Source organism: Crinia signifera, chromosome 19 (genome assembly GCF_055691185.1).
Source record: "Crinia signifera chromosome 19, ASM5569118v1, whole genome shotgun sequence".
NCBI lineage: Eukaryota > Metazoa > Chordata > Amphibia > Anura > Myobatrachidae > Crinia > Crinia signifera.
Genome location: NC_139226.1, coordinates 30,124,185 through 30,140,065, shown reverse-complemented (window position 1 = coordinate 30,140,065; position 15,881 = coordinate 30,124,185). Strand labels below are relative to the sequence as shown.

The following is a 15,881-nucleotide window of genomic DNA, read 5'->3' as shown; positions in this document are numbered from 1 at the left end:
AGTTATGTTAGATTAGATAAATTGTAGTTGCGCCTGTTGCGCCAACCCTAAAACGAAGTTTACTCCCGGTTTTTGAACGACAGCGTTCAGAAATCGTGGGTGTGAAGGTTGTTTTTACTTTTTCCTCCGAGGGGGCCTTAATTCAATTGGCAAACCAAGGTCCACGGGAGGTTTTTTAAGTTTTCTCCTTCACATGGGTTGATTATTTAAGTTTTGTAATATTGATAAGTTACTGACGGTAGGGATTCTTCTTTTTTCAGTTGCAATGGAATCCTCGGGGGAAATATGGCTCATTGGCCATTCCTTCATTTATTGGGCAGGGAGGCACCCAATGGGAAGGAGGTCGCATGATTATTTAGGAGACAGGACGGTCAGGTGGATAGGTGTGAGAGGCATGCGCTGGGGCGAGTTCTTGAACGAGCTTTTCAGGCATGAGAGGAGTTGGGGGCGTCCCCAGTGGCTGGTCATCCACTTGGGCGGCAATGACATGGGTGTGGTCAAGGGAATCGACTTGATTTTAAGTATTAAGTCCGATTTGGTGGCCGTCAAGGCACATTGGCCGGAGGTGAGGATAGTCTGGTCTGAGATTATCCCTCGGTTTCATTGGCGGGGTGCTGTTCGGACCTCAGCCATTGAAAAGGCAAGGAAGAAGGTGAACTCTGCCATAGGAGTCTTTGTTAGAGCTATGGGGGGTAGGGTGGTAAGGCATCCCTCATTGGTGCTAGATAATGTTAGGTACTATAGAGAGGACGGGGTGCATCTTTCCCTTGCGGGAAACTGCATGTTTTTGGAGGACATCTACCGGTTGTGGGCTTGAATAGTGGTTTAGGTTTTTTGAGGTTCTTCGAAGTTTTTCTTGGGGATGGCGGCTGCGGTTAGTCAACCTTGTGGTGGCGGGAAGTCGCTACCAGCCAGCGGTCAAAGGGGGGCACAAGCGGTCATCGTGGGGCACCATCCCCTTCGTAGGACGGCGGGTGGTCCTTCCCGTGCGGGTGGACAGGGGGCGTTCCCCTGCGGGACCGTCCGCTAAGGGCTCAGCCAGGTTAGGGGGTGGTGAGACCCTCACGATGCAGGTTGTGCCATTAGGAGGCGGTGGTGAACCCCTCCTGCAGTTTTTTACGTTTATCAAGTTGACTGGGCTGGCGTGTTGGTAGCGGCTTAGTCTTTGCCATCCTCCAACCTTTAGTTTAAAAGTTAGGGACTAAAATCCAAATTCAAACCCAAATTTTTCTAGTTTAGTTACAAGGTCTTCAATAAACATTCCTCTGACCTTTTTAAATTTAATTCTCGGTGTCAGTGTGGTTATTTCTTGTCAGCGTGATTTATTTGGTGTCGTCTCAATTATTTTAATTAAGGGTTTTTCGTTTAAATAATGTAAAGGTATTTTAAGGTATGGGCTACTTAGAGTGGGTAAGGGCTGCATAAGCCAGAAATCCATATAAGAGCCCTGACTTAGGTTCACAGAAAGTTCAGCAAGATAGAAAAAAGCTTAGGCTGGTTTCTGCCTGGATACAAGCGGGTGATGCAGGCACTGACCTATCAGGGGGTTAGGGGGAGTAGCCAGGCAAAGGTTATATAGGGCCAGATGATCATGTGACCTCATCCTTCTTTTTGCCATTTTGAAGCCCTCCCTCCCTCCCCATGAACGGGCTCACTAGAGGGATGGTTTATCCCTGTGAGTAATTTTGGTGCTTTGCAGGAGCGGTTCTGCAAAGAGTTCTATTTTGTGGCTTTCCAGCCAGCATGGCGGGAAGTCGCTACCAGCCAGCGGTCAAAGGGGGGCACAAGCGGTCATCGTGGGGCACCATCCCCTTCGTAGGACGGCGGGTGGTCCTTCCCGTGCGGGTGGACAGGGGGCGTTCCCCTGCGGGACCGTCCGCTAAGGGCTCAGCCAGGTTAGGGGGTGGTGAGACCCTCACGATGCAGGTTGTGCCATTAGGAGGCGGTGGTGAACCCCTCCTGCAGTTTTTTACGTTTATCAAGTTGACTGGGCTGGCGTGTTGGTAGCGGCTTAGTCTTTGCCATCCTCCAACCTTTAGTTTAAAAGTTAGGGACTAAAATCCAAATTCAAACCCAAATTTTTCTAGTTTAGTTACAAGGTCTTCAATAAACATTCCTCTGACCTTTTTAAATTTAATTCTCGGTGTCAGTGTGGTTATTTCTTGTCAGCGTGATTTATTTGGTGTCGTCTCAATTATTTTAATTAAGGGTTTTTCGTTTAAATAATGTAAAGGTATTTTAAGGTATGGGCTACTTACATTAACAGGAATAGGTTCTCACTGAAACATTGTCTGCGCGCTGGCTGCTTGAGGGACTGCCTGCAAATGCAGAGAATGACATGATGTATATTAATAAGTACTCCATTGTAGGTGCTGCAGATTACATCACGGCATTATAATTAGTGACGGGCTCATTTTACACTATCGCACCCTAATAATGAGGACAGTTCCTTACATTTTGTGGTTTATTTAGTACAATAGCAGGAGTCATTACATACAGTAATATGGAAACTTGATACACATAGTATATGATGGTTGGTACTTTATCTCTCTCCATCTCTGCTGCAGTGAAACCTTGTATACCATCAGGAATGGCTTGCACCATATAGCTGGGAAACGGTCATTGGGTCACCAGCATGTTAGTCGATAGTCATTAGGTCGACAAGAGTCTAGGTCGACATGCAGGAAGGTCGACACGAGTCTAGGTCGACATGGGTTAGGTCGACATGGGTCATTAGGTCGACAGTCAAAAGGTCGACATGGGGTATTTCACATTTTTTGAGCCGACATGTGTCGACAGGACATGCCCTACCATCCACTAGCGAGGCGCCATGCCCGAAGCATTGCGAGCACAGCCAGCCATGCGAGGGGACTCGGTGCCACGTTTTAGTGCCCATGTCGACTGTGTCGACACGTGGGAAAAAATGTGAAAACCCCCATGTCGACCTAATGACCCTGTCGACCTAGACTCATGTCAACCTTCCTTCATGTCGATCTAATGACTGTCGACCAACATTTTGGTGAACTAATGATCCATACTCCTATAGCTGTATGCTTTAACATGGTTTAATGAAGGCCTTAGAAATGAAAGCAGAGGGCGTGCACTGATCCACACATACTGTAACAGCGTTACCTTCAGACTGCATCTTCCGCAGCTGCACAGCGGGTGAGGTAATGGAGGAGACAGCCGCGGTCCGGAAGTTTGCTGGCAACATCTCAGCTGAGTCTGGACTAACTCCTCGGAGGTCCTTCTCCCGGAACATCTTCCTCCAAGAGGGAGAGCGGCTGAATGTCTTGGCACTATCCTAAGAATTCAGACAGACAAGCTGTGTAACAGAGGTACACCCAGATGCAATATGGAGACTGTGATGCTCGTTATCAGCCATCACAGGGGGGCTACTGGAACTCCAAACAAAAAGGAGGACAAGGACTGGAGGCGGATTCTCCACAAGGCAATCTAGGCACCTGCCTAGGGCCCGGCAGGTTCAAAGGAGTCTCCTAAAGATATCCTGGCCTTCCACAACGTTCCCAGAGGAGCATTGCACAACTGCAGCATGTCATCATGACATCACATGGACCTACCCACGCTCCCAAAATATTTGGCCATACATAATGGTCTCAGCCACTGTATGTAGGCAGTCCGTTTACTATAAATGTGACACAGGTATTAAGCTACTTCCAAAAGACCTAGAGCTTGGTTTGTATGCAATGCCGAGGGACACGCAGCATTTATCGGTACACTGTGCACGCTGTCCAGATGGCCAATCCACTGCTTGCTTATTTCTAGATGAAATAACTATCCCTGCATGAAAGACATATCACCTTCTGCTGCCACCACCGACAGGAAGTCATCCACCACTGACAGGAAGTCATCCACCACTGACAGGAAGTCATCCACCACTGACAGGAAGTCATCCTGCATTACACAGTGCACGTCGCACAGAAGGAGTCACCTCACTTTACAAGATCGTTATGGTTACTAATGAAGAGTGGCTTGTCACATGTACAGGGGAAAGGTGCGGGGCGGCACAGTGGAATTGCACGGATGGAGGTGATCATGAAGATCCTGCTCATCCTAATCTCATGTCACAATGGCTAAGATTAAAGGCCACACGGTACAGGACAACATCGGTCATTGTGGTTATGTGTATTAGGGGGGTTACTGACCTCGTCAAGTCGCCTCTCTGTCCCCATGGTAATGAGATTGCTGAACTCTTTTTCCAACACTTGTCGAGCCTAACGACAAAAGAGAAGACATAAGTAAAGTCAACCAGAGAAGGACCAAACAATACCATGACTGCCTTCATTATATTATACTGTATTACATTATACAGGCACACCACCAATTATCTAGCATCTGATGGAGCACCTCTTTTAATCCGGACACATCAGGAGCCAGGTGGAAGTCAGGCAGCAGGGGAAGTCAGGCTGTGGGAGGGCTCAGTTAGTCTGTGGGTGGAGTTAGGCTGCAGGGTGTATTCAGGCTGCAGGGCATTTAGATGCTGTGGGTGGGAGTTAGGCAGCAGGGGAAGTTAGGCTGTGGGAGGGCTCAGTTAGTCTGTGGGTGGAGTTAGGCTGCAGGGCTTATTCAGGCTGCAGGGCGTTAAGATACTGTGGGTGGGAGTTTGGCTGCAGGAGATAAGGGATTAGCTAGTGGGAGGGAAAGTTTTTGGTATGCACCAGTGATAATCCCACAGAATGGATAATCTGGGACAGTGCTGGAACCAAGGATACCAGATTATTGATGTTGTACCTGTATTGTTGTACCTATATACTGTACACACACACACACACACACACCTATGAGCACAGCCATCCATGATCGCTGAAAGCAAATTACATTGATTTTATAGTACAGTGCTTCACCAGAACACTACAGCTCTGATTTTGCGCAATTGCAATTACACTCAACATTTTGCACCAAGGGGATCCACAGCTATAGGGCAGGTGGAAGCATAAACTGAGGGATGGCAGCAGCGTATTCAATAGCCTGCACAGACCCCACGGTAACGTGTAGGCGTAAGGAGGCTTGTGGACCCGCAGATACTTGTCTTCGGTCCTGTTGCGCCTGCCCCCATGGAAAGTGTCCCTCCCAAAATGGCTGTCGCTTCAGAGGAGACATTTATTAAAGATGCTGGAGAAAGCGGTGGCCATTTTGGGAGGGACATCTTTTAATGGTGGCAGGCATGACACACCCAAGGCAGCCCCGGAGGGGGGTGACAATGAGCAGGTACACACACGCTAATTTATAGGTACGCCACTGAGGGATGGGTAGGGGTAAAAACAGTGGTGATAAAAAGTGCAAACACGACTATACCAAAAAAAAAATCCAAAAAACATTTTCAGGGAAATACAAATCAGGCCACGCACTGACCTGTGTGTTCTGTGTTGGGATCTGTAGTAGCAATGCCAGATCGTTACAGTCAAACGTGTCATCTAACGCAACCAGGGCCCCGTGGACTCCGCTCTCATGTAAGTTGTTGGCATATTCCTTCAACCCTAAGGACTGAATCCAGCACATTACCCGCTCGTTGGACCAGACCATGACATCTGCGGCAGGACAGAGAAACATAGTAATCCATAGAGTACAATATAAATATCCGGCCACCGATCCTACAGCGTGGACGTTTCAGAGACCACTGGTACATCTTTCATGGGTGCGCGAGATTACAAACTGCAGAGAATCCACTAAATCAAGTCCACGGATTCCACAGAGACGGAAATGATGAACAAAAGATCCTACGCTAACTTTGCCACACACAGAGAGGTCCACTCATTTGGTTTCAGGACAGCTATAGGATGTCTGTCTGACTATATATATATATATATATATGTATATATACTAACATACATGCTAATCGTCCTTCCTATTCTGACTGGAATGTTCTTGGGGTTTCAATGCCCTAGTTTTGGGGTTTCACGTGCAAGGCGACTTCATATTAGATAACCAGGGGTGCGAGTTTGTCTGAGAATGGCCATATTTTTAAAGCGGCAATCATTTACAAAGAAAAAGAGGTTAGTTGTGTCTTGTAAATGATTGCCGCTTTAAAATCATGGCCGTTCTTGTACAAACTGCCACACCAGCATTCCCTGTCCCAGGGTATAACGCTAGAATTTAGACAATGCTGCTTGATGGGAACCATTCACAGCTATCAGTCTGTCTGAGTTCTTCCTCGTACCTTTCAGCTGGTTTTGACTTTCCTCTCGTCTCCTCTCCAGCTCCTTCCTATCGTAGTTGAGTCTCTTCAGGCACATTACCCCATAATGGAGACTAACCCTACAAGTAATAGTACTGTAAGTACATGGTCAGAAAAGAGAAAAGCATTCATAGAAAAATCATCGCACACACTTTCCACTGATCTGTAAGGGGGAGATGTATAAAGAAGTTGCCCAAAGGGAACCAATCGGCTTCTAAATTTAATTTATTTAGTGAAGTATTTAATATGACAAATCAAAGCTGATTGGTTGGTCTAGGCAACTTGGCCACTTTATCTCTCCCCAAAGTGCTGGAGAACTGTCCACATACGGTGTGACTGGGCACTAATAAGCACTGCTCATAGGTGTGGGGTTTTTTATGGTTTTAGGGTCCTTTTAACAAAAATTTGATACCCGCAAGTCAAAATGTCATTTACCTGTGGAAACTATCTACCATTTTCAGCTGTCCCCGCAGTTCCTTCTTGTTCAGGTGGTCCAACATTCTGGCATCCACTAAGGACTCCATGAAGTAGCTACGATACTGTGGCAAGCCCAGACTAGGCAGCCAGTCATTCCCCACCCACTCATGGTTCATGTCACCATAGGCCAGGATCTGCCAAACCAAGAGCAGGATGATTTGTGTCACTCTGGAGTCCATAAAGGACAGTGGAAATGGCAACGTCAGTAATAGGGAAATAAAAGGGACATGGCGATCAGCCTACCCAGGGCTGATTGTTAGCATGCAGTACAGTCTTCTAGCAGCAGGTGGCGGTGTGAACTTTTACACGGCTACCACAAGTAGTAATGGGAAGGCGCTGATGTTCTCAGCAACATTTTTAAATGTTCCAAACGTTTTGCAAATAACCAATGAACAAAGACTCTTCTACCTACCTGTTCCCAGCTGATCTCCTTAGTCTCCTGACAGAGGTTAGAGTGTTAAAAAAAAGATAAAGGAGAGAGCATAGATGAGAGAGCTGAAAAGGATAAGGTATGGGGCAGACAGCAACATGCAGTTACAGATCAGTAAAGCAATTACTTGTGAGTGAGCGAGCAGACCGGGCGTGGCACCGGTTGAGTGAGCAAGCAGATAGTCCACTGGGCATGTAGAGCGAGTGAGCAGACCGGAGGGGCACAGGTATAGTAAGCAAGCAGACTGGGCGTGGCACTGATAGAGTGAACGGACAGGGTGCCGGGCATGTAGGGCGAGTGAGCAGACTGGGTGAGCACCGTTAGGGCGAGCGAGCAGACTGGGTGAGCACCATTAGGGTGAGACGTGGCACAGCTAAAGTAAGCAAGCAGACCAGGTGTGGAACAGCTAGAGTAAGCGAGCAGTCTTGGCATGGCACAGCTACAGTGAAAGTGGAAAGACATGGCGTGGCACCGGTAGAGCGAGCAAGCAGACAGGGTGCTGGGCATGTACAGCGAGCAAGCAGACAGGGTGCTGGGCACGTAGAGCGAGCAAGCAGACAGGGTGCTGGGCATGTACAGCGAGCAAGCAGACAGGGTGCTGGGCACGTAGAGCAAGCAAGCAGACAGGGTGCTGGGCATGTACAGCGAGAAAGCAGACAGGGTGCTGGGCACATAGAGCGAGCAAGCAGACAGGGTGCTGGGCACATAGAGCGAGCAAGGAGACAGGGTTCTGGGTATGTAGAGCGAGCAAGCAGACAGGGTGCTGGGTATGTAGAGCGAGCAAGCAGACAGGGTGCTGGGAACGTAGAGCGAGCAAGCAGACAGGGTGCTGGGAACGTAGAGCGAGCAAGGAGACAGGGTTCTGGGTATGTAGAGCGAGCAAGCAGACAGGGTGCTGGGTATGTAGAGCGAGCAAGCAGACAGGGTGCTGGGAACGTAGAGCGAGCAAGCAGACAGGGTGCTGGGTATGTAGAGTGAGCAAGCAGACAGGGTGCTGGGTATGTAGAGTGAGCAAGCAGACAGGGTGCTGGGTATGTAGAGCGAGCAAGCAGACAGGGTGCTGTGTATGTAGAGCGAGCAAGCAGACAGGGTGCTGGGTATGTAGAACGAGCAAACAGACAGGATGCTGGGTATGTAGAGCGAGCAAGCAGACAGGGTGCTCGGTATGTAGAGCAAGCAAGCAGACAGGGTGCTGGGCATATAGAGCGAGCAAGCAGACAGGGTGCTGGGCATATAGAGCGAGTAAGCAGACAGGGTGCTGGGTATGTAGAGCGAGCAAGCAGACAGGGTGCTGGGTATGTAGTGTGAGAAAGCAGACAGGGTGCTGGGTATGTAGAACGAGCAAGCAGACAGGGTGCTGGGTATGTAGAACGAGCAAGCAGACAGGGTGCTGGGTATGTAGAGCGAGCAAGCAGACAGGGTGCTGGGTATGTAGAGCGAGCAAGCAGACAGGGTGCTGGGTATGTAGAGCGAGCAAGCAGACAGGGTGCTGGGCACGTAGAGCGAGCAAGCAGACAGGGTGCTGGGCACGTAGAGCGAGCAAGCAGACAGGGCTGAGGCAGATGATAAATGGGAGCCAGAAGAACCGGATGAGTATGATCAGTAAGTCAGATATGATCAGCTTGAACTGTTAACTAAACAAATAAAACCCAAATGAAGCTGTAAGTGGGTTTAGGCAGAGTCTCTACGTACCGGCTTTGTTGTTGCAGCCAGGGTTTCCATCTCTTCGTGAGTCATCCACACATTGCCTGTTGACTGGACAGAATACATTGTTGAGAAAATGTTAGTGCACAAATCAGATGGAACACATGGCGCAGACATCAATCCCACCCGATCACATATATGCTTGGTGGGCATAGTCCTGTAATCAGACACACCAGGTTGGTTTTGATGTGCACATCATTGCCGCTTTAAATATCTGACCAGACTCGCACAAATTCACCCATTTATGGGCCCTACACACGCAGCGATATACCGGCATTTTCTGAGCGATGTTACTTCATGTAACTACAACGCTCAGAAAATGCCCCTACATCGCTGTGTGTGTGTGTAGGGGCCCTAGCAATAGCAATGCAGGGCCCCGTGTGCCACTATCTCCTGTTATTCTCACCAGAGAACACTGTCGCTGACAGATAGCTCAGCATACATCGCTGAGTGATCTAGCATCGGACAACGCTCAACCACACACATCGCTACGTGTTAGGAAAATTAATCAAATCGGCTAAAGTGAAGTGGAGGTTGTGCCTTTGTAAACCAATCAGATTTTAGCCATCATTTAACTAGAACAGGCTAAAAAACGATAGAGAGAATCCCATTGGTTGCTATGGGCAACTTGTCCCGGTAAGAAGGTTTGATACACATTACCCAAAATAAAAATATGCGTCATTTTTGCTTTTATATGCAATAAATTATATGTTCAGGGAGCAATGTTGTGCTTTAAAGGTTATCTATCTATCTATAGCTAACTGCTCCTCACCTCTATGAGGTGGAGTACTGTCAGTGACCACTAAAGGCCGCTCTTTGGTCCAAATTACTCCTTTGTGTGCTAGAATATGGCACATTAAAAAGTGACAGCAATTTTTGCACGGACACTGATTTGTTTCAAACTTTCTCGATATGGAGAGAGGGAGCAGTGAAGACAGAGACTGGAGGCAGGAACAGACAAAGACTAGAGGTGGGGAGGAGAGTTTGTGGGCTAAAACTGTCACAGCTCAAAGTGAAAGTAAAAACAGTCCCAGCTCAAAGTGAAAGTAGTACATTGTGGAAGCCGTCATTTTGCTGGGTTTTTAACTAGCCAATAATAAAGTCCTCACCGTGCGTGATGTGGCCGGCGCAGAAGGGCTAGTAAGGGAGACCATCTCCTGGATGGCGAGGCGTAGTTTCAGGCGGTGCAGAGGGTTGCTGATACCAATCTCACGCTGGATTTCTGTGTCGGACAAGTTGGCCATGATCGCTCCGCTCTTCACATTGGCGCGGCAAGCTGCGACATACCAGGCTGGCATCCCTACCCACAGCTGTGGAAGGAAGCACAGAGTGTCAGACGGTAACCGCTGCTCCTGGGATTCCCAACCTCGGGTCATGCAACCAGTCAGTAAAGCACTCCTATTAGTGGAGACATTTGCTGTGTAGCGAGGGGCACCAAGACCCCGGACATGAAAAGACATCATTACACTGTACCTCCAGCCATGACACTACAGTGGGTCCATCCCATGCTGCAAACGGAAGTCCTTGTCTGCAGGCCTCCTCCAGGAGCTCATGCCTGGAAGAAAATTATGAAACGTTTTACTATTATTATCCTCATCATCATTGTTTTATGGTGCCACAAAGGTTCCGCAGCGCCTGACAATACATAGCTGAGGGAATAACAAAAAAATAACAAATTACAGTACAAGGCAATCTAGGACAAGTACATGGTAAATAAAGACCGTTCCATCAGGGGACAGGACCCTGACGCAGTTATCAGGGTGGCTGAGATATATTCTAAGAAAAGCACATGAGGAGAGAGGGCCCTGCTCGTGAGAGCTTACATTCTAAAGGGGCAGACAGACAGTAATGACACATAAGGGATAGAATTGAGAATAAACAGAAGGTTAGGATGAGAATTAGATTTAATGGATAGATTAATGGTTAGATTTTGAGAGTTCATTTAAAGTTTTGTAGGGAGGCGGAGAGACTGATTGGGAGGGGTAGAGAATCCCAGAGATACTCTTCCCTACCAGGATTACACTCCTGGGATTCCCAGCCATTGTTATTGTCCTTTATTTGTACAGCGCCACAAGTAGGGTCGCCAATCCCGAAATCGGCGGGATCCCGGGATTTGGCCCCCAAAGCGCCAGGATTTCAATCCCAGGATTTGGGGATTAGACTGCGCATGCACAGACGCTGCCCAACTTCTCCCGGCAGCACTGCGCAGCGTGACCTCTCAGCGTGACGAGATCAGAGGTCACGCTGCGCAGGCAAAGGTCGTGCCCGGCAGTATGTGCCGCGCCACCCGAAGCCAGCGCGCCAGCCACCCCAGCCAGTGCGCCAGCCAGCAGCATTGGCGACCCGTCCCCCCACCCAGCAACCGGGCTCCTTGCTCCCGGCAGTATGAAACTGACCGGCAACCCTGCTGCACCCTCAAATGTAAGTAAATGCGGGGCAGCCAGGGCGTCTTTTCATTAGAAAAGCCAATCCCGGGAATCCTGGGATTGAGCATTTTTCAATCCCGAATCCCGGGATTGGCTTCCCTAGCCACAAGGGGCTGGCAGCGCCTCACACAGAACATACCTCTACAGCATGTCAAAACTATCCTCAGATTTAGATCCACCTAGGAAGCCTTGGATCAAGCCTCAGAGAGAGATAAAGTGAAGAGGCAGCAACCCTACAGCATCATAGACTGCTTCTAACGACCAGTCATTTTGCTGAGTGGTTTCTAACACAAGATTCTTCGCTTTGTCTCTCTGCACAGACCATACCACCTTTAATATTCCTTGTTTGCTGAGTGTCCTATGGAAAGAAAAGGCTTGTTGTAAAAAGATCCTGCCATGATGTCCCCCTCACCCCCCAACAATAGACCTGTGGTCCCCAAGCGGTCTCACATTCAGCTAACAACAGATGTTCTGACGTTTACTCCTGAGCTGTACAACTCGTGATGATCTGTTTCACACACATTCTCCGCGGTCGCTATGAGCATCACGCGGGCTGACAGGTAAGTACACGAGAGTTCTGGGAAGGAGGCACTGAATCACTGATGTAATTTACACCTGTACGGAATGCATGAATCTCAGGCCGAATGTGTCTGTTCCACAAATAGAACACAGACCTCGTTACACTTTGCTCAGAAGACAGAAGTAATCGCTCTGTAAGGCAGGATGGAAATTGTAGCTCCGTGGTCAGAAGTGGAAGCACTTTCCTTGGCCCGAGACACAAATATTTTATGGAGGAGACCATTGTTCTATGCCAAAGACTACTTTAAGACTATAGGGTGCACTGGTTTCAGAGGCATGTTATTTTAACAGTTTAAATATTAAGGTTTAAGGACCTTTGTAAGTCTTTGACCATAGTGTTATCCGCCACCATTGTTTCATTGTGTTATTTTGCGCCCCATTCTTTGAAACATCCTAGTAAAAAAGCAATCTGCAAAAGATGGGAATAGTAATAAACCCCTAATCCAGTATGGCTTTATCATCGCTCAGTCCAACTCCGAAGTCCATCTACAAAGTCCTGCACATTCTAACTTTATTTATGGCTGCCATTGTTCCTTGGAGTGGGCAGATTTCGGGACATACCCGGTTATACCCACATGGGAGACTTCCGGAGGCGGCAGAGAAGTTACGTCTTTTAGCAATGAGAAACAGGTTGGGTGCCTCACAGGGAGGTAACAAGCTCCCGGTCAATGCAGAATCTCCAGCCCTATATATTATTATTACTAATTCCCTCAATGCAATCTGTGATCAGAAAGGAATGCCCAAGGCCAGCCCACTTCCAACCATTTGCACCCCGCAGATGCTGCCTTCTTATTCTGCCCATGGAACCGGAGTGGCTCAAGGCAGAGATCACGACCACATCTAGGTACTGGTGTAAGGTGTATAAGCGAAGGAGGGTGATAGATAGACAGATGGGGTATCAGAGAGGAGTCAAAGATCTAAACGCTAAGGAAGAGTGTGATCAGGTATGGTAGGGAATCCACTAGTGGGCAGCGGCCTGGGATTAGTATTGTAGGTGGGAGTGGCAGTGGCAAGACAAAGGGCCTTGTACTCGTATCAACTGGGTTCTTGAGATAACCAGGAGCCATTGCCGGGTCTTGCAAAGTGGTGTGGCCTATGTGGAAAGGTGGGAGAAGAGGATTGGTGTTGTCAAAGCAGTTTGGAAGACTGGAAGTATTGGAGCCAGATGGACGTGGGGAACGGGTGGCGCTCAGACAGAGGAGGAAACATGTGCGTTGATGGTTAGGAAGATGTGAGCAGAAGAGGGAAGGACATGATCATCTTTGGGGAAGGACATGATCGTCTCTGGACTCATTGAGCTTTAGGTAGCATTAAGAAGTGGAAATAGCAGAAAGACCATTGGTCAGAAATTGCAAAAAGAGAATGAAGAAATTATATTGCCAAGATGCTCCTAAATGAGCCGTGTTAAGGCTTTGCTATTTGCAGCATTTGCTTTACAGAGTGGAACTGTATATTGCAGTGATCCTGGTGACCCCAGATACAGTGTTACTCTAGGATAACAGCAGTGTTCCGGCACAGGACTCTCCAGGCCCTGTAATCTTCTACAACTCTAGCCCTCAAGTGCCACCACCAGGTCATGCTTTGTGGATATCCCGCCTGCCTGGCCTGGGGGAGCTGCCAGTAAGGGAAAAAAACAGGATTTGAATCCCAGGATTGACGCTTCCAACCCCAGGATTCAAGGCATTCGTGCTGGACAGTGCCGAGTACTAATAGCAATTGGTTCTGATGCTGCCCGGCTGTGCGACAAAGTGGCATCATTGTTTATGGCAGTTCTGCAGGCAGGCGCTCCCTAGTCGCATTGCATTGCAACTAAGACGCTTTTTTCAGCACAGGCGTGTTCACGTAATAAGGAGAAGACTTACTTTTTCTTGTTTCTCCGGTCTTTGTCTACAGGTCCTGCCAGCTTGGACAGACCCATGGGGTCAGCAGGCGAGTTCTCTTCTGAGGGGGTACCAGCTGGAATACAGCATGAAAGAGTTTCGATATTCATAGGTATAAAAAATAGGTTGATAAATAATCTTAAAATAATGTGATTAACAGCCGCACACCTCCTACCTGCAGCTGAACAGCCGCACACCTCCTACCTGCCGCTGAACAGCCGCACACCTCCTACCTGCAGCTGAACAGCTGAACACCTCCTACCTGCTGCTGAACAGCCGCACACCTCCTACCTGCCGCTGAACAGCCGCACACCTCCTACCTGCCGCTGAACAGCCGCACACCTCCTACCTGCCGCTGAACAGCCACACTCCTCCTACCTGCAGCTGAACAGCCGCACACCTCCTACCTGCCGCTGAACAGCCGCACACCTCCTACCTGCAGCTAAACAGCCACATACCTCCTACCTGCAGCTGAACAGCCACACACATCCTAGCTGCAGCTGAACAGCCCCACACCTCCTACCTGCAGCTGAACAGCCGCACACCTCCTACCTGCAGCTGAACAGCCGCACACCTCCTACCTGCAGCTGAACAGCCGCACACCTCCTACCTGCAGCTGAACAGCCACACACCTCCTACCTGCAGCTGAACAGCCACACACCTCCTACCTGCCGCTGAACAGCCGTACACCTCCTACCTGCAGCTGAACAGCCGCACACCTCCTACCTGCAGCTGAACAGCCGCACACCTCCTACCTGCAGCTGAACAGCCGCACACCTCCTACCTGCAGCTGAACAGCCGCACACCTCCTACCTGCAGCTGAACAGCCGCACACCTCCTACCTGCCGCTGAACAGCCGCACACCTCCTACCTGCAGCTGAACAGCCACACACCTCCTACCTGCCGCTGAACAGCCGTACACCTCCTACCTGCAGCTGAACAGCCGCACACCTCCTACCTGCAGCTGAACAGCCGCACACCTCCTACCTGCAGCTGAACAGCCGCACACCTCCTACCTGCAGCTGAACAGCCGCACACCTCCTACCTGCAGCTGAACAGCCGCACACCTCCTACCTGCAGCTGAACAGCCGCACACCTCCTACCTGCAGCTGAACAGCCGCACACCTCCTACCTGCAGCTGAACAGCCGCACACCTCCTACCTGCAGCTGAACAGCCGCACACCTCCTACCTGCCGCTGAACAGCCGCACACCTCCTACCTGCAGCTGAACAGCCGCACACCTCCTACCGGCAGCTGAACAGCCGTACACCTCCTACCTGCAGATGAACAGCCACACACCTCCTACCTGCAGCTGAACAGCCGCACACCTCCTACCTGCAGCTGAACAGCCGCACACACCCTACCTGCAGCTGATCAGCCGCACACCACCTACCTGCAGCTGAACAGCCGCACACCTCCTACCTGCAGCTGAACAGCCGCACACCACCTACCTGCAGCTGAACATCCACACACCTCCTACCTGCCGCTGAACAGCTGCACACCTCCTACCTGCCGCTGAACAGCCGCACACCTCCTACCTACCGCTGAACAGCCGCACACCTCCTACTGAACAGCCACACACCTCCTACTGAACAGCCACACACCTCCTACTGAACAGCCACATACCTACTACCTGCCGCTGAACATCCACACACCTCCTACCTGCAGCTGAACAGCCGCACACCTCCTACCTGCAGCTGAATAGCCGCACACCTCCTACCTGCAGCTGAACAGCCGCACACCTCCTACCTGCAGCTGAACAGCCACACACTTCCTACCTGCAGCTGAACAGCCGCACACCTCCTACTTGCTGCTGAACAGCCCCACACCTCCTATCGGCAGCAGAACAGCCACACACCTCCTACCTGCCTCTGAACAGCCACACACCTCCTACCTGCAGCTGAACATCCACACACCTCCTACTTGCTGCTGAACAGCCCCACACCTCCTATCGGCAGCAAAACAGCCACACACCTCCTACCTGCATCTGAACAGCCACACACCTCCTACCTGCATCTGAACAGCCACACACCTCCTACCTGCAGCTGAACAGCCACACACCTCCTACCTGCAGCTGAACAGCCCCACACCTCCTACCTGCAGCTGAACAGCCGCACACCACCTACCTGCAGCTGAACATCCACACACCTCCTACCTGCCGCTGAACAGCTGCACACCTCCTACCTGCC

The 15,881-nt window shown here is 49.9% G+C and overlaps 1 protein-coding gene across 6 annotated transcripts in view; it reads right to left on the bottom strand.

Annotated features, from left to right (window-relative positions):
- The window catches only part of PPFIA3 (PPFI scaffold protein A3), a 99,165-nt gene that overhangs the window by 14,825 nt on the left and 68,459 nt on the right, over nt 1–15,881 (bottom strand). For 4 of the 6 annotated variants that reach the window (XM_083162266.1, XM_083162268.1, XM_083162269.1 and 1 more), the window contains exons 19-29: nt 13,675–13,768; nt 10,281–10,362; nt 9,917–10,117; nt 8,796–8,858; nt 7,086–7,112; nt 6,632–6,807; nt 6,179–6,276; nt 5,374–5,549; nt 4,167–4,235; nt 3,133–3,304; nt 2,259–2,318 (exon numbers count right to left, since the gene is read on the bottom strand). In XM_083162266.1, coding sequence (XP_083018392.1) covers nt 2,260–2,318; nt 3,133–3,304; nt 4,167–4,235; nt 5,374–5,549; nt 6,179–6,276; nt 6,632–6,807; nt 7,086–7,112; nt 8,796–8,858; nt 9,917–10,117; nt 10,281–10,362; nt 13,675–13,768 — 1,217 coding nt within the window. In that variant the 3' untranslated portion in view covers nt 2,259. Of the gene's footprint in view, nt 1–2,257; nt 2,319–3,132; nt 3,305–4,166; nt 4,236–5,373; nt 5,550–6,178; nt 6,277–6,631; nt 6,808–7,085; nt 7,113–8,795; nt 8,859–9,916; nt 10,118–10,280; nt 10,363–13,674; nt 13,769–15,881 lie in introns of all 6 variants that reach the window. The other 2 variants (XM_083162267.1, XM_083162271.1) reach the window with 2 other exon arrangements.